This window comes from Melospiza georgiana, chromosome 10, assembly GCF_028018845.1.
Source record: "Melospiza georgiana isolate bMelGeo1 chromosome 10, bMelGeo1.pri, whole genome shotgun sequence".
NCBI classification, from domain to species: Eukaryota; Metazoa; Chordata; class Aves; order Passeriformes; family Passerellidae; genus Melospiza; species Melospiza georgiana.
In genome coordinates, this window is record NC_080439.1 from 19515115 (window position 1) to 19532800 (window position 17686).

The following is a 17686-nucleotide window of genomic DNA, read 5'->3' on the forward strand; positions in this document are numbered from 1 at the left end:
TCACAGCTAGACTTGGAGCTAGCCTGGAATTCCTCAAGTACTCTTATGCATGCATGTGGAGAAATTGAGGCAGAACAGGCAATTACCTTCTGCTAATTGAGCTTTATGGAGGTCCTGTTTGTGCCAGTAAGGAGTTGCCTGCCTTGGCTAAGAAGTCTTTGACAACTGTAGTGGAGGGAGTTGTTAAACTTGGGGCTCTTGGGACTGCTGCTTGGTGCAGTGAAATCTGATTTTTCAGTGCACACCAAAGGAATGAATAGTGTTCCTGCTGGCCAGGGCAGATCTCACAGGACAGGGCTGCTCTATGTTCCTTAAAAATTGCAGATACCAGCTGGGAGAAGTAGAAAGGCAAGAAAATGTGCTCACTTGAAGCAACTACTAACACTCCCAAATTGTTTGAATAAATTAAATGTGTAGTGATTAGCTTATCAGTTTTGGTTTGGTTTTTTGGTGGTAAAGAATTACCTGAAGTTGATCTCTCTTTATTCTGTGCTCTTAAAGGCCCCAACAGCTAGAAAGCTTCCTAGAATTGAATCATCTTGATTTTCAGAAACCAGTTCTAAGCTGCAAGCTTGCTTTCAGATTCTCTGGATGTTCATGTATGCTCAATGTGCTCATTTGAAGAGAAAGAAGAGCAGGTGTTGGTGGTTTTTAGGATCCAGTAGCAATTTTCTGAACAAGATTACAAATCACATGTTTAATAGGAATTCTTAGTGTGTGCAACCAGTGTCCACTTCCCAAAGTGCTTCCCATGTTCTGGTACCTCTCTGGTATGAATGCCTGTCATGTGTGTAACCTTGCAGTGACTCTCAGGTGGGAAAATACTCTGGTTTCCATTTAATCCCTGAGATTTTGATGCACAGATGTTTAGGTGTCCTGCTGAAATACATGAAAGGAAGCCTGGGGTGAAGAGAGTAAAGCCTGGTCTCTGGAGACTGCTGATGGATCCTGGTTCCTTTTTCTTAGCTTGCCTTTCCCTGCACCCAGTAGACTATTCAGTTAATACTTTAAATTCCCAATATTTGACTTCCCAGCCAGTAGTGGGGTTTTGAAATTGTTTTAGAAGTCTAGTGACAATGTGGGCACAAAGAACCAGTATATCTAGTTTTTGTCAGTAATAAGACTTCTTGGTGTATGGTGTGCATGTGAGATAGTTTGGGTTTTTGCTTACTTGCAGGAGTTGGGATGTAGTGGAATCTCAGAGCTCTGGGGTATTTTCCTGTGGGCTGAGGGAACTGTGCCCTGAAGCACTGCCCAGTCTGTAGCTGCAGCATGGACATGTGGAAAACTGCTTGATAAGCCTCATGGAAATAGTAAATTCTATAGATAAGCCCTCAGTACCTCAGCATAATTTACCAGGGTTTGTTTTTCTTTCTGGATTTACAGAGATATGAAAAATGCTGTAATTGGAAACAACAAACAAAAAGCCAACTTGATTGTTTTGGGAGCAGTTCCAAGGTATGTCCTTTGCTACTCTCCTTTTCACTGATTCACAACAGGTCTGGAATAATGATCCTTCGATCACAGGCACTTTTTTGTTTTAACTTTGATTGTAGTTGACTGAATACTTTCTTTAATGTAACTGAGAGAGACTTGAAATATCTGTTAAACTCATGTATTACAGAACAGGCTGTTGAGTAATGCTTTTCATTTAGAATTTCATAGAATTCTCTAAAGTAGTCTTGGTGTTTTTATTGAACTTTATCAGCTCAGGAATAAAATCTATTTTTTTGACATTGATATTAATGATGGATGAAAGTGGTTGTATCTTAATCCTGTTCTTCAGCCAACTGCCTGTGAGTTCATAACTGAAAATGTGTAAGGTTATGTTTAAGATTTAATTTAAAATATTGAAAAACATCTGAGATAATTTGCTTGTCTGCTCCACTTGCTGCAGAGAATTAAAACCCATTGATCATACTTTATTGTACCTTGCTGCTTCAGCTGATGTTAACATTTTCTGGACCCTGATTCCACTAGTACAAATTGAACAGGTGACTTTAGCTCCTAGACTGCTCACTACAGCTTTCATTTCATCCCTCTTCTCCTCCAGCTTTCTTCCAGCCTCAGTTTGCAGCAGTGGAGAATGAAAACCTTGAGCACTGCAGTCCTTGTGCTGGCAGTGTGGCACCCACCTGTATCTTTTTGCTTAAATGGCAGCCAGGTCCCAAACTATTCTGCCTGAGCTGCTGTTGCCTTGTCAAAAATGCTTTTTATTTGCAGAGAGTATCTTCTCACTGACACTGAGTTTGTGCCAAGGCTGGCCCTTGAAATTCTCTAGGGATTAGCAGGGGGGCCACCCCTGTACCAAACCTGCTGGATTATCTTCCCTTTTGACCAGATACAAACAGGTGAAGAGAAGACTTCACAGGAGGTGAGAAGATGAAAATGGGCATTTGTTGAAGATGATGAGAAATTTAAGGAATTTCTATCAGCAACAGGTCTTGGAGTTTTTGCAAGTCCTGCTGATTCACTTTCCCAATCTAGAATCTTCCTGTTCTTACATTTTGTAGGACTTCTATTCCCTCAGTTGTCCTGCTTTTTGCTGCTACTTTTGTGCCCAGTAAGGAAAATCCAAAAGTGCTTTTTTCTTCATTGTTGTTAATGCCTTCTGGCTTCCCAGGTAAATTATACAGTTAATCTACAACTGCAGAGAAATGACTGGCCCCGGGGAATGTCAAAAAGTGAGCTATCACACTTGTCCTCTCTTCAGGACAAGTTATTCTCAAATGACTGGAAGTTTCTTCAGTGATCCTCAGAAAAGGCTCTTCAGACTGGAGGACTAGCTGAAATACACTGAGAGTGATCCTCCCTGGCTGTAGCCTGACATCATCTACCCCCAAGTGCCTTTCTGAAGGCTTTACAATTTCCTCAAGGTGTTGCAGACAGACTTGAGTAGATTATAGACTGTTTGGATTAGAGAACTCCTCTGGTGTTCTCTGTCAAGGAGGTGGGAATCCTTTGGCTCTTTTGATGTGGTTTCTAATCAGTGAAGCTGGTGGAGTGCAGGGGCCTGGGGAATTCCAGTCTGCAAAGCCAAGCCTCTCCCTCAGTGAGTAGAGGAATAACTAACATGACATTCTTTGGTTTAAGTCTTTAGGAACAATTTTCTTTTCACAGAGTTCAGTTTCAGGCTCCCACAGGAAGTTGATTGTCTTCTCTAATGGGAATTGTTAGAATTCTACTGAAGCTTTATCCTGTCATTCAGCTTGTTTTTTACTCATTTCTTGCTTCTCTCTCCTTCCCCAAATATTCCTCTCTCAGGCTTTCAGAAAATACTCTTTAGACCCAAGGAACCCCTTCAGACCTGTCACTCAGTGGAAAAGAATACAGTATCTTCAAATATTAGAACAGACTCATAAGGGATTTGGAAACAAGTCTAGAAATATCTTTTGTTTGAAATCAGGCCAAATACTACTGGAATATATGAAATAACCCTATTATTTTAAAATACTGCAAAGAAATGCGAAGTCCTGTGAGGATCTTCCTACAAAGGAAGCAATTGCTGTGGAATAATGGTGGATCCCTGTCATTTCTGGGCCAGTGACCTCCAGAGTCTGTGAGATGGCTCTTCAGTGGTGTCATCTTTGGAAAGGGACATGTATCAATACCTTAAATGAATTTTTTGGGGGCCCTTTAAAGTTCAGTCTGACCTGTGGTCATCTCTGCACTGCTTATTCTGAAGAGGGTGCTAGAGAAAACAAAGTTGATTAAAGAAAGCTTGCAGAGTTGCCATGTCTGGAATTTAAAACTTGGAGGTGTTCAACCTGTCCAGATGTGTGCACAGACCTGGCCCTGGATGTTCAGAATGGAAATAGCCAGCTTGTGTGTGGATTTTGTTTCCCAAGAAGTGATTTTTCTGTATCTCTTCCCAGAATCGTAGAATTTCCATTCTCATGGAATGCTGGCCTTGCGCCCCTGACAATGCTGCAGAAATGTTACTTTTTGAAATTCTTGCATTTTAGTAGTATTCCTAGAAAATAGAGTTTTTAAAGTTTAGAGGGGAAAAGTTATTTTAAGGCCAAGTTCTTTAAGTGGCAGAGTAACTTAAAGCTAAGACACAACAGCATTGGCAAAAACAGTTTCCTACTTGTCCTGTCCTTCAGCTTTTTTTTCTTTCTGCCCCACATTATTGCTAGCAGAGACCAAGAAATCCACAGTAATTGTTGGTATGCCCCTTTACTGAGCAGTTTTATAAGAACAAATCCTGCAGTTTGTGTGTCTGTCACCACATCAGACTCCTCCCTGGAGTCCAAGTTTAATATTTAATGCTTTCTCTCAGTTCCTCTTAGAGCCTAAATCTCAGGGAAACGATGGAATCATCAGTTCAAATATAAATTGTTCTTTTCTAAGTCATCTTAACAGGGCTTCTGAGCTAAGTGCTGTTCATGCAGTAGCAGTCTGTGGTGCTGCTGGCTCCCGACCCTCTGAACTGTAAATGGCTCACAGAGGTGGAATTGGAAAAGGAGAGCCTTGAGTGAAATGAGCAGGAGGAATTCCTGGTCAGTCAGTGTTCCAGGTCTGAGGAGCAGCTCTTTGTACCCAGAGGGATGCAGCATTGCTGGGTTGTCATTGAAAGGACAGCAGGGCCTTTCAGTCCTGGGATCATTCCCTTCCTTCTTTCCTGTGGGGATGGCAGAGCATAGGGAAAGCAATGTTAAATTCCAGTGAGCAGATCAGAGCTCTGTCTTCCTGTTTGTTGTAGTTAGCTGTTGAAGTTCTTCTGTGTGTGATTTTGACAAAAACCCTTACCTGAATGAAGTTACTGCTGATCTAATTATTGCTGAGAGTTCAGCATTTAAAGTCCAATCCACTTCATTAAGAGCTTCAGTTATTCCTTTGCTCCAAAATTAATACAGTTTTTAAATCAAATCTTAGTCCCAACCACCCAGGGCCTTTAACAGAATCACTAAATCATTCTTGACACTTACTGAAAATTATTTTCTAACTTCCAGCTGATGGTTCCCCTATCACATAAAGTCAATTATTTGGCATTGTAAGGTGGTAGTGCACTTCTTCCCAAAGCTTTCTCTAGGTAGGTGCCCTCAAAGAATTTTGTGTAGCTAATTTTAATCTTTCCCTGGCATTTATCAATGATTCTGTTTAACTGTTGAGTTTTTAAATTTTTAAAATTTCTTTGGAGTACATTTTAAAGGCCATGTAGAACAGCTGAAGGACTCTTCCATTCCATCACTTGAATTTTGAGTTTTGCACAGCAGACTGTTAGGTTGCCTATGGAAGTGAAAATTAGTAAGAATTTATTGGGATTTTAAATTGTTTCTAGGCCTGTAAACACACCAAGATGACATTTTATGTTTCAATTTGTTGTTAAACATAATCAAATTCCTTCAGGCAGTGTTCTTTTAGAGTTTGCCAAAAGAATAAAAGATTGCTGCTTTGGTAACTGTGTAACCTGGTAGAAAAGATGAGAAAGGAAATCTTTAGGTGGCTCTGGCCCTGGCAGTGCAGGTGAAGTGCCAGGTTGGTGTAACAGAGCTCCTCTCACAGAACCACCCTTGGTGCTTCTGACCATGTCCTGCCTCCACTTCTTGTGTTGTGTTTGCACTGAGACCTGCCTCAGCTCAATCATCACACAAAACTGGCTCACAAAAAGCAGGTCTTGTTCTGTGGAGTTAAAAACAAGACAGATGAGCAGAGAAGGGGGAGAGCAGGACTTGCCCTACAGCAGTGGAGAAATGTGCCTTGCAATGCTGAGGGGCTGCTGGGGTGGCAGTGCTGTGGATCTCCATCATGGGAGCTGGAAAATTGACCAGGACAGCCACTTCAAATGGTTCCATATTTGATCCTGCCTCAGAGCAAGGCCTGAGGATGTGTCAGAGCTCCTCCTGCCTCCAGTGCTCCTCTGTGCCCAGCTGGTTGCCCTGGGGCCTGCAGGAGCTGAGGGCTGGGCTGTCAGTAATGTGCTGTTACCAGGTCTGAACATCCTCTGGGACCTTCCTTGTCCCTGGCCTGTTCCCAGCCTGCTTCCAGGAACTCCCTGCACTTGGACTCAGTACTGTGAGGTCTGTCATGCACATTAGGGAGTGTTTAGTCCAGACTTCTTGGATGTCCTTAAGAGGTCAGGACACAATTGTTTCCTGATGGCTTGTTTTGGTTTTTGTGCAGTTTGCATTGGGATTTTCTGCCATGCACCCCTCAGTGCAGGGATCTGACCAGGTGTGGTTTGCTGCCTTAGGGGAAGGAGCTTCACCTGCCTTGCTTTGCTCCAGGGTGGTGAAAGAGTGGGGAGCAGATGCTCTCCTGTGCTTGTTCTTTGCTTTTCTTCAAATCAAGTCAGGAGTCAGGACCTGATTGCATTATTACATGTCTCTTAATGAGGAATAACTCTCTCCACAAGGATGATGTGTATAACTGGAGCAAGGTATTCTTCTAACACAGCTGTGGAGTACAGGTGAGTCAAGGCAAACATGTGCAATCAGCAGAATTGTGTGAGAGCTGTTGTTTAGAAGCTATAGAGCCCCATATCTCTGAAGTGCCTGTTCTGATAGCAAAAAGAAGGATGTTAATACAAGATGTATTTCCAATGCCACCTTTTCTTTTGTGTGTTTTCATTAGAATTTTAAGTTTCAAGTTTAAAAATATCATGTGGAAGGTAGCTTTGTGATACCTTGTGTTACTTCTTCTTAAGGAGCTGGAAGAGTCAAATCTGTACAAAATCACTCAAAAATTGGTTCTTGATGTTCTCTTCATGTGCTGATGCAGGATATTGGCTGGTGATACCAAACTCAGTGAGACTGTAGTGTAATCTTTTTATATGCAATGGAGAATTTCAAACTGCAGGTGAATGGGAAGTAAAACCAGCTTGATTTTTGGTATAAGGTCACTTGATATCCTCAGACAAAAACATTTTACACTTAGTTTGTCTTAATGAACAGTAATTGTTCAGATGGTGGTCATAAGCTGGCTGATATTGTAAATCAGACAGGAATTTCTGGAAGATTTAGAATGAAGTTTAAATGTGTTTTGTCAAAGTCAATGGAATGAACAGTCCAATGGTGAACATAGGAATAAGACATCAGTCTTGAGCAAAGTGATAAGATGGTTGAAGCAAGACCAGGTGAAGATGTTGGTTTGTGTGAGGCCTATTAACACACTTTTTGTGGAACAAAAGGCTTTTATAGTCTCAAAAATAGTCTTAAACTGAACCAGTGTAATTCACTGTGGAAGTTAAAAAGTGAGTGCTGTTGGTGTGAATTTATCTCTGTTTGCTTCCAGGGGCTGTGTGTTCCTATTCTGATATAAATGGCTGCAAAGAAAGGATGTATTTCTTTTGCTGAGTGGGTCATGGAATGGGCTTAGGGGGAAACACTGGAATAAGTTCAGCTCAGACTGGAGGTCTGACAGTGGTGGTGCACTGGGATGGAGGGTTTGGATCTGGTAACCAAGAGGAGAGGCTGTGCTGCAGCCACCTCAGTGGCCTTCACTTGGAAGGGAGGGGATGTGTGAGCACCTCGAGGGAGCTGAGACACCAGGCTAGGAACCAGGACAGGAACCCATGGAAGGCTGGGGGACTATTCCTGCTGTCAACAGGGCTCCAGGGGAGGAGCCAGGGCTGTTTCCAAGTGAAGCATCATTAAAGAGGAGGGGGAGGGAGAACTTGATGGGAGTCATGAAAAATGTGGAGTTGCAAATCCATACCTCTTGCAGCTCAGTAGATATTGGAACTCTCCAAAGTTGGATTTAGTTACATGAAGGGTCAGACTGGCTGCAGGTTTTGTGGTGTATATAGAACAGCTCATGGAATATTAATGTTAGTGAGGATGTCTGAGCATTAGGATAAATTACTAGAGCTGCAAGCTGAGACTTTTTTACTCCCAAGGGAAAAGCTCTCTGTGCAGCCAGCTTCCCTACTTATACACTGCATACTGCTCAACTTGGCTCTTTTAAAAAACTGTGCTCTGTGAGAAATATTTCAGAAAGAGTTATCTTTGCTTTGTCGGGCTTTTTAGGGAGTAGAGTTAGCCCAGGTCTCTTGGATCCAGCCTCTGGAGATTTGGAATTGCCAATGGTTCCAGAGGAGAAACTGGCATTCACTCCAGGATAAATTTCTGTGACAAGCAGTCATAAAAATCACTCATTTTTGAGTGTACTTGTGCAAGAATCTAAAGCTATTTAGTTTGTCACTTTAGATATTATACAGAAATTATTCTGAAGGATTTTAAAATTATGCTTATTCTGTCTTTGGGAAGCTCTGTGGAAAGGGATTGCTTCTTGTTATGTCTGAAAAGTAGTGCTTTTTAGGACTAAAAAGAAGAGATTGAAAAAAAAGTTGGTGTTCCTGCCTTGTTTGAGCTATTTTCAATCCATTAATTCCATTCACTATTTGGAGCTGACTCTCACTGGGACTTGCAGCATGTTCAGAGGTCACCTCTATGCATGCAGTGACTTTTTATTCCATGTTCTGTCAGGCAGCAGGGGTGACTCACCTCAGCAGTGCTTTCATCTGTGTGTTCATCACAGGCTTTGCCAGGGGAGAGCTTTTGGGCCTTCTTGCAATGGACTGGAGTACAAGCATCTCCCAAGGTAGAATAAGATACAATAATCCCACAAATAGTGTATTCATCTCCTTTGCAAGGGGCTGGTGATGAATGTTCAGCTAAGCATGACTCAATTAAAGCTCTTAGTTATTAATATACTTTGATAAAAGATGTCTTAGGCTTCATAGCACTCACTGTTATCCTGGGCTCTTCCTCCACGTGCCTGCCTGTGGGGTTTGAGGAAGTGCTGAGTCTCATCTCCTTGCCAGGTGTTTCAGGAACTTGAGACATTTTTGTGACAACTTGTGAGTGGGCTGCAATGTGAAAAAGGGCATTTCTGTTCTTTGTAACTGTGAGGTTGGTGCTCAGACTGGATTGGGAGGTTTAAACCATGCACATGTGTGTTATGGTGTGGAACTCTGGTGCATCACACCCAATGTCATCATCAAGGGAAAGAGGAAGCTGAGCTGAGTCTCTTCCTTGCTAAGCCACTGGAGTTCTCTTTTGTTCAGCAGCTGCTTCCTTTGGAAGTTTTCTACTTTAAAATAATCCATGGTTTTCCCAGGTGTGATCATGCCTCAGCTGACCCCATTTCTGTTTCTTGGCATGGTTGTTCATGGGGTCCATTGGAGTGTCCCTTTGGATGGATTTCCTGTCCTTCCTCATTTCCTGGATATCATTCCTGACACCTGAGAAAAAAAGCTTTAATCATTTAATTGCCCATAGAAGGGCAGAAGTTGTATTTTATATAAATGTAAGTGGAAATTTTCTGAAGAAGCCTTATAGAAATTTGAAAAAAATACTAATCTAAATCGAAATATCTAATCTAAAAATACTAATCTAAATCTAAATACTGCATTTTAAACCAGTGGAAAATGCTTGTGAAGATGTTGTAAGATCCTTCCATCAGGTTTATTTAATTTCCTGTTTGTTGTAATGAGCTTCACTGCAGGACCACAGGCTGAAGAGTGTCAACAAGAACATTAGTACCTTTAGAGAACCTTTTCTGTGTATTTGTGCTTTTGTTTTCCCCTGAAGCACACAAAAGTGTGTTGTGGTGGTTCTAGCACAGCCTTGTTCCAGTGTTTCTGCTGCTTTGGAATCCAGAGGCTGGCTGATAAGGGACAAGGCTGCAGATCAGGGATCCAGGTTATGCAGGGACACTGTGTTCTTAGGACTTGTGAACTATGAAAAAATACCTTAATCTTGTTTTTCAGTTTCCAAAATCCAAATTATAATCTTCCCTTCTGTCCCCTGCATATAAATGCCATTTTTCTTCTTTTTTATCCTGATGATGTTTATGTATAGGAGGAATGCATTGCATCTTTGCTGCATTTGTCTTGGATAGAGCCTGGAAACAACAAACCAGTCCAGGATGTTCCCCTGGACAACACAAGGATGTGAATCTTTGTCTTTAATGCTTGACAGTACTTTATTAAAGAATTTCTATCTTTAGTGACTATATGGATTCTCCTCACTTTAAACTTTTGGTAATTTTATAGTTTGTCATGGGAGTACCTAATTTTCAGTGTTACTTGGTGTCAGTTCTGTCTTTTAAAGACAGAAATAGAAAATATTACAATATACATGTCTAGCTCTGTGGAACACCTGATCTGAACCTCAGACTTATTTTAAAGATGTAGAAAAGGATATTATTAGTATTTCAGAAACTTATTGTATGCAAAATGGGAACTTAAATTTTGATCTTCACTAATTATAAACTTTAGGTAAGGCTTTCTATTTTAAGCATGTTAGACTTGAGATTGTAGTTGATGTGTTTAATTTTTGCTCTTTAAGAGAAGCAGAACTGTAACATTTGTCCCACTTGTGGGGTGTTAATGGGAAAGAAAATAGCAATTACTTTCCTTGGAAGAGAAAAGCCTTCAGAATTTAATGTGCTTTTGAATTTTTTAAAGATCCTTTTGGGGAAAAAAGTCTTTTTAGGACATGATACTGAGGGGTTGGAGCGTGTCCAGGGAAGGGAACAGAGCTGGGGAAGGGAATGGAGCACCAGGAGAGGCTGAGGGAGCTGGGAAGGGGCTCAGCCTGGAGCAAAGGAGGCTCAGGGGGGACCTTGTGGCTCTGCACAGCTCCTGACAGGAGGGGACAGCTGGGGGTTGTCGGGCTCTGCTCCCAGGGAACAGGGACAGGAGGAGAGGAAACAGCCTCAAGCTGTGCCAGGAAGGTTCAGGTTGGGAAAATTCCTCCTGGAAGAGCTTGCCCAGCCCGGGCACAGCTGCCTGGGGCACTGGTGGTGGAGTCCCCATCCCTGCAGGGATTTAAAAGTTGTGTGGATGTGGCATCTGGGGACATGGGGCAGTGGTGGCCTTGGCAGTGCTGGGTTAATGGTTGGACTTGATGATCTGAGAGGACTTTTCCAACTTGAATGATTCTGTGGTTCTGTGACTGAATATTTCTGCATACAAACATCAGGTTATTTGTTCAAGACCTTGATAATGAGAGAAGGCCATTGGTGTGGTCTGTACAGGGAAGACACAGAGCAGGTCTGCATGACTTTCTAGTGAAAATGGAAGGAAATACTCTTGCATTGCTGAATTTCTAAATTGACCTCTAGGTTATTGAAAGCTATTTTTAAAAAGGTTATTGCTACTGTTATGTTTTAATTAGTAATTAGATCAATATTTACCAACACATACAGCAGAGGAGTCAGCCAGGGTTAGAACAGTAGATGAGATTGTGCTTTCCACACAGGAGCTCAATATTCTCTTCTTTTCCAGGATGAATTTTAGCCAGGATCTCTCAGTGTGTTTGTACATCACCATAGAAGCTTTTGTTTCTTGTCATTACCTGGTCTAGAGAACAGAGAAAAAAAAATCATGTGTCTGTAAAGAAGTAATAGTAGTGCAAAGTTATCTGATTCCACTGGGTTGAGGGAGTGCTGTTTTTCCTTAGTGATGATTTTGCATACCACTGATGATGTATTTTGCTTCTTGATACTGTAGAAAGAATCCAGATGGATTGGGACCCAAATGACACTATTGGCAAGATGTGCTTTAGGCTTGCAGTGATCTTGTTTAGCTCCAATACAGCTGCCTTTCTGCACATACAACTTTCCTGGGCTTGCTTTCTTTATGTCATCATTTCTCAGTGTTCTAAACTCAGATTACCCTCAGCCCACCCCATGCTTGTGCTTGGTGATGGAGTTACTTTGCAGTTGTGACCCAGAAGAAACCACTGCCACAGATAACCATCCCCACAATGGTGTTAAGGTTCCCTTTCCCATCAGCCTCAAACTGCAAACTCATTTCCTTTAACTGAAATTTGGGATCTCCCTGTTATCCTGAAAGGCCCATCCTGAATGTCAGTACTGTGACATACATTTTTAAGAAAGAGATTGTAGCAATTGATTTTTTACTTGGTTTTTTTTACACCAAGCAAAGGTTGTGTAGGAACACACAGTGTGAGAAGGTTGTGAACGAAGTGTTACTCTACTCTTTTACTCAGTCTTCATCTTTCTATTAAGGTTTTCATCCTCTTTACATAGCAAGATTCAGATTATTTTCTTTTAGACTGAAATTTTCTCTTCCATATGAATTTTCCTCTAAAAATGCTTGTGTTTGCAGGTTGCTGTATTTACTCCAGCAAGAGACCTCAAGCACGGAGCTGAGAACAGAATGTGCAGTGGTCCTGGGCAGCCTTGCCATGGGGACAGAGAACAATGTCAAATCCCTCCTAGACTGCCATATTATCCCAGCCTTATTGCAAGGTACTCCTCCCATAATGGATCTGTCAGTAAATGTTGCTAAAGTACTGAAATGAACAGAGATGCTGACACTGAATGCTTGATGTGCCCATTTTTACAGGATTGCTCTCGCCAGATTTGAAGTTTATTGAAGCTTGCCTGCGATGTCTCCGCACCATTTTCATCAGCCCTGTAACTCCAGAGGATCTGCTGTACACAGTAAGTTGTAAGCAGATTATTATGTCTTTTTAAAGGCTATGGAGAGGGTGGGAGTGAAAAATCTTGTTGTCTGGAGTAGTAATAAGGCCTTGATTGAGCCAACAGCATTAGCACTTCTCACCTGCCTTTAAGGCATTTATCTCTAACATTTATGGCTGGTTTGATATCAGCTGGTCACCAGGGTAGCCCACTGATGAAGAGAATACCTACATGTCCAGACTTGGGTGCAATCTTAAGGAGGAAAAACTGTCTCTAAATGGTATTTAGAGGTCCTGTTATCAGAGCTAAACTGGCAACAGTTACTTTCTGAAAGTTAGTTTTATCCAGCACTGTCCTCCCTCTCCAGCTGGGAGAGGGCTTGCTCTGTGTTTGTACTTCCAGTGGAAGAGCTTCACCTCTAAAATGTTCCTGCTCTTAGTTGGCATATGTATGAATTGCATTTAAGTGACAGGAGGATAGAAAATGTGCCTCTCCACTTGCTGTAGTCCTGAGTTTGTCCTGGAGATGTGCCAGCAGGGCTGTTGGTGACTGGGCAGAGCCCTCTCTGAAGGCTCTGCTGTCTCTGGGGTTTGCCCAAACCCAGGCACTGCCTCTTATTGGGAAGGAGGGGCAAGGAGAGTTCAGCAGCTTCCCTTGTCCTGGTGTAAGGTGAGCCATGGAATGAAAGCTGTAGTGGTCCAGCAGTCTCTTCCTGCTTGGCAAATAGAGCATTGCCTCAGTCTGGGGGAGGTCACAGGGCAGCTCCAGCTTCTCAGGGTAACTGGGCACCCACAATGAGAACCACTCTGGTCCCACTCACTGGGGGCTCTTCTTTGCTGAGGAAGTCTTGATGCTTACAGAGAAGGGCAGAGCTGGCCTCTCATGTCTTACTTTCCATACAGTTTGACTGTTAATAGTCAACAGCTTTTCTTCATTGTCTTTTGTCTCTTTGTAATGCACTGCTGCAATAACTGTTTTGTTCTCTATTCATTTTTCCAATGAATTTTTACATTTTCATTCCAGACACAGGTAGGAAACTTGTTATTTTCTATGGACTCAGTCTTACCATACACCTGTTCTGAATTTCATCTGCCAGTTAGTCCATATCAGCAAGTCAGCTTGCATTTAGTGTGTATAGACAATCAGCCAGCTTTGTCCTCCACTGTTCACTGCCTTTTTTCCAGGTGTTTGCTGATTGTTTAGCATGGAAAATCTCAATGCATATTGTATGTGTGAACACCAAAGGCACCTCTCCAGAGTGATCCAAGGGCTTCTTCCTCTTTGTGTCTTTCTTTGTCTTCACTCCGTGCTCCCAGATTCCCCCAAATCAGCCTCTAAGAGATGATAAGTGCAGAGGCATCTGCTTCCTGCCCTCAGCATCCAGAGAGGAGTTTAAGATGACTCCATTAACAATCCATATCTCTTCCTGGGCATCAGTGCTCAATAGGGACTTTTAATTGCTCTCTGTCTGGAGGATTTGATGTGTTGAAGGGAGAGGAAGGGGTAGAGAAATGGACAGAAATGGGAAGGAACCAGCATTAGCATGGAAATAACCACTGCCATGGGAACAATATGCCTGAGGCCTGGATTTGGTGTTTCATGCTTTGCTTTCTCAGCTGCACTGCAATGACATCAACTGCTCCCCCAGTCCTTCTTCAGGCAAATGGGATGTCCTGGAATTAACCATAACTACAGGAAATGATCATTTAGTGAGGGGTCCTTGCTCCTTAGTTCACCTGTAAAACCCATTTTCCCATTTCCCATTCTAGTTAGACACCTCAAAGTTAAGTATTTTATGATTATACTTTAAGTCCTATTCCTGCAAATCCTTTTTTTCCCTTCTCTTGTGGGAATACCCAAAGCCATGCTTTGAAAAGAGCTGAATACAGATCCTTTGATAAGATGCTTTTCTGATCTCTTGGAAGGTACAACCCAGCCCACACTGCTGCAAGCTGTGTTTCACAAGGCAGCAATTGAGACATTGGCTTTGCAATTAAAGGAGTAATTATGGGCCTAATGAACACTTCATGGTAGACATTCCAACAGTGAGAACAAGAAGAAGAATTCCAAGTTCCCATTTAGCCACCCTGCTCCCTCTTTGTTTCTGGTCCCAGCAGCTCCAGGAGACTGTCACCATCTCTGTGCAGCTGCAGCACTTGAAGGTCTCTCAAGTTCTGCCCTTTTCAGGTCCTGTTTTGAAAGGTAGGAGACCAAGTTTGTCGATGGCTTTTCATTCCAGGCCAGCAGTTCTGGAGAAAGCTTCTGGAAAGTTGGATCTTGAGTTGTGTGTAACATGGAAACTCTCCCAGAATTTTTCATGATTTGACTGCAGAGAGGATGCTCTCTCTAACCTTAGGCAGGACTGTTTCCAAGACAAGGTGCTGGGAGTTAGCTTAACATCTGCAAGAGTGTTGCAGTCATTCTAGAGGTTTCAGAAGACCTCTCTGTTAAAATCCAGGATATACAAGTGCTTTAAAGAGTGCAGCTTAAAACATTCCTTTCTGTTTGTAACAGGTGCACATCACCCACAGTAATGGGAATACTTCTCCCAGCAGGAGTGCTGGGTGTCAGAACTGCACCTTTCCTCTTGAGCCTTTCCTTATGGACAGAAGCCTGAAGGATAAACTGCTGCCAGTTTTGTGTGATTAATTCTGTTCAGTTCCAAGGATAAAATAGTTCTTCAGAGTTGGAAACATTTGGGCAGTTTCCTGTAGAAACTTTGGGTTTATACTGAGAAAATGTGCAGATCCATCCATTGAGCTGGATGAACACTGAGCTCTCAGAAAGAGCAGGTTTTTAGGGTCTGATGCTGAGCTGTGACACCAAATTATGTCCAGACCTGCTGTGCCAGAGGAATCCTAGTTAATGGAGGCTTCCTGCACAGGCAGCATGTAGGCTTTGGTGCTGAGACCCATGTAGTGACTGTGCTGCACTTGGAAATGAGGGATGACATGCAGTTCAGGGGGAGAGATCTGTTGAGGTGCAGACATATGTTCAGACTTCTTTAAATTCCATGATTATTGTGCATGCAAACCAGCCAGTTCACCATAGCGGGGTGTGTTTTGGCTTGCTGAGTAGATGGAAGCACTAAAGCAAATCCAGTTTGACCAAGTTCCTGTTACTTCAACTCCTGATACCTTATTGATAACAAAGGAATGGCAGAAATGTTTCCAGCCCCTGAAAGCATTCTGCATATTTCCTGACAGATGTTCTCAGTTGTGATTCTATTTTCCATCCTCAGTGGGACCCAGATACAATTCCAGTGGGAACTTGTTGTCTGTGGCTGCAGTGCTGGCCTTGCAGGAGGAGGTGCATTCCCTGCTGGGAGTCCTGTCCTTACAGGAGTTTGGAGAGTGAAGGCACTGCAGCAGGATGAGACTGTCCTGTAGAGAGAGTGAGGAATCAGTTTGAGAAGTCTCAGTCTTTAAGAATGATGAGTGAAAGGCATTACTGCTTCCTGGGCAGGTTTGGGATGAAAAACCTGACGTCACCTGGTATTGGCCAGGCTTGGTAAAGGGAGGAGGCACACCTGAGAGGATCAGGATATCTTAGAGTGATTAATAACCAGGTGTTTAATGAGCAATGAGCCTGCACTGCCAAGTGTGCACGTGCTCCACCACAGCTCAGTGATCCACAGTTCCTAAGGCAGGAATCTGGGTCAGCCTCTCATGCCTTATTCCTTCTTTCCTTCTGGCTGTTTGTGGTGGCTGAGCCAGGAGCAAGGCTGAATGTTCTCCAGTCCAAAATGCTTCCTAAAAATGAGAGTTGTAAAAGAAGCAATTCTAGCTTATAGAGCTTGAATTCAAGTTATTTGGGTGGATAGAAGCATTTAAATGCTCTGACTTGGGGAATAGCATAGCAACCCTCAATTAAAAATAAGTGTTTTAAGAATAGGTCTTTACAAATTTTGTGTTAAAAAGGAATATGAAGAAATTAAGTATTTGGATCCAAGCAGGGAGGTATAACTGTTAATTCTTTCTGAATTCTGTTTGTATGAACAATAATTTTGTTACAATATATATGATATAGAGGTATTTGTCCTAAATTGCCTGGACCTACTTTGTTAGCAGACAACATTTTAATGCATTTGTTAATCTCATTGTTTTAACTGTAGCTAATGAGTGTAGACTCAATCTCACTAGGGTTGCTAGGAAGAGCCTTTGTTACTTAGATACCATTAGTGAATAAAAGTGAAATTATGTAGCCTCACATTGATACCTAATCACTGTGTGCATTTAGTTGGAAGTCACTTATGTCCACACATCCCTTAGTTCTTTCTAGGTTCTTCTCTGATTAACATGCCAAAATTATTTTACAAGTTGGATATTTTAGCAAAATTGTAGAGTAGAATTAACAATTTTCTTAAAAACACATTAATGAAGCCCTCTTGGAACTTTCCAAGAGTTTTTAACCTTTTCATACTCACAACACTTCAGATTTGATGGAACATAATGAGAAAGTGTATAAAAAATGTCTATAAAGAATTGCTTCTTAAATGTATAGTCCAAAATACCTAATAATACACATTTTTGTGTATTGGCAGAATTTCAGGGGACTGTCACTGAGTTGTTTGCAAGGATTCATTAACTGTTATATCATATGTACAGTGATATTGTTGGGGTGACAGTGGCACCACAAGTACCCTGCCACATTGTTTGGTGGCAGAACAGCCCTGTCTTATAAATGCTAAATGGTTTTCATCATCCAAAATGGAAACCTTCCCCTCCAGGGGTTTACCACTGGACCACAGTGCCACACTGGTCAGTAAAACACAAAACACCATGTGCCATTTCATTCCCATTTCTGTAGCTCTATTGTAGAGCTTCCCAACAGTTTGAGGTTCAATTTCTGTCCACTTAGATCTTTACCAAAAATCTCCAATCTATAAACTGCAGCTGGAATACTCCTGTGATCAATACTCCTGTGATCAATACTCCTGTGATCAATGCTGTTGGACTTTTAGGTGAAATGGACCATTGCACAAGGATGTCACTGGTGAGGATCCAGTGAAATAAGTGTTTGTTGGTTCCTTCCCTGGTGTTAGATACAGATGGAGAGATGTTACACATTCATCTGTGTGGATTAAAAGAGTTTACTGAATAATTATTTTATTCAAAGATGTGCTGCTTTAATAGTTGCAGTTTGTATCCTTTTGAAATAATTCATGTTTCATAGCCAGGGATTTCCCTGCAGGAGATTGCAGATCTTGCATCTTACAGTTTGAAGCTCCTTTCTAAAAACACTTCTGCTTGTGAATCCTGGTGTGTCTTTCTTCTGTCTCCCTTTC

At 42.0% G+C, this 17686-nt stretch overlaps 1 protein-coding gene across 4 annotated transcripts in view; it reads left to right on the forward strand.

The window, feature by feature from the left end:
* ARMC8 (armadillo repeat containing 8) overlaps positions 1-17686 on the forward strand; it is a 62765-nt gene that overhangs the window by 13683 nt on the left and 31396 nt on the right. For 2 of the 4 annotated variants that reach the window (XM_058031280.1, XM_058031281.1), the window contains exons 3-5: positions 1387-1458; positions 12083-12225; positions 12323-12420. In XM_058031280.1, the coding sequence (XP_057887263.1) occupies positions 1387-1458; positions 12083-12225; positions 12323-12420 (313 nt within the window). The remainder of the gene's footprint in view (positions 1-1386; positions 1459-12082; positions 12226-12322; positions 12421-17686) is intronic. The other 2 variants (XM_058031283.1, XM_058031282.1) reach the window with 1 other exon arrangement.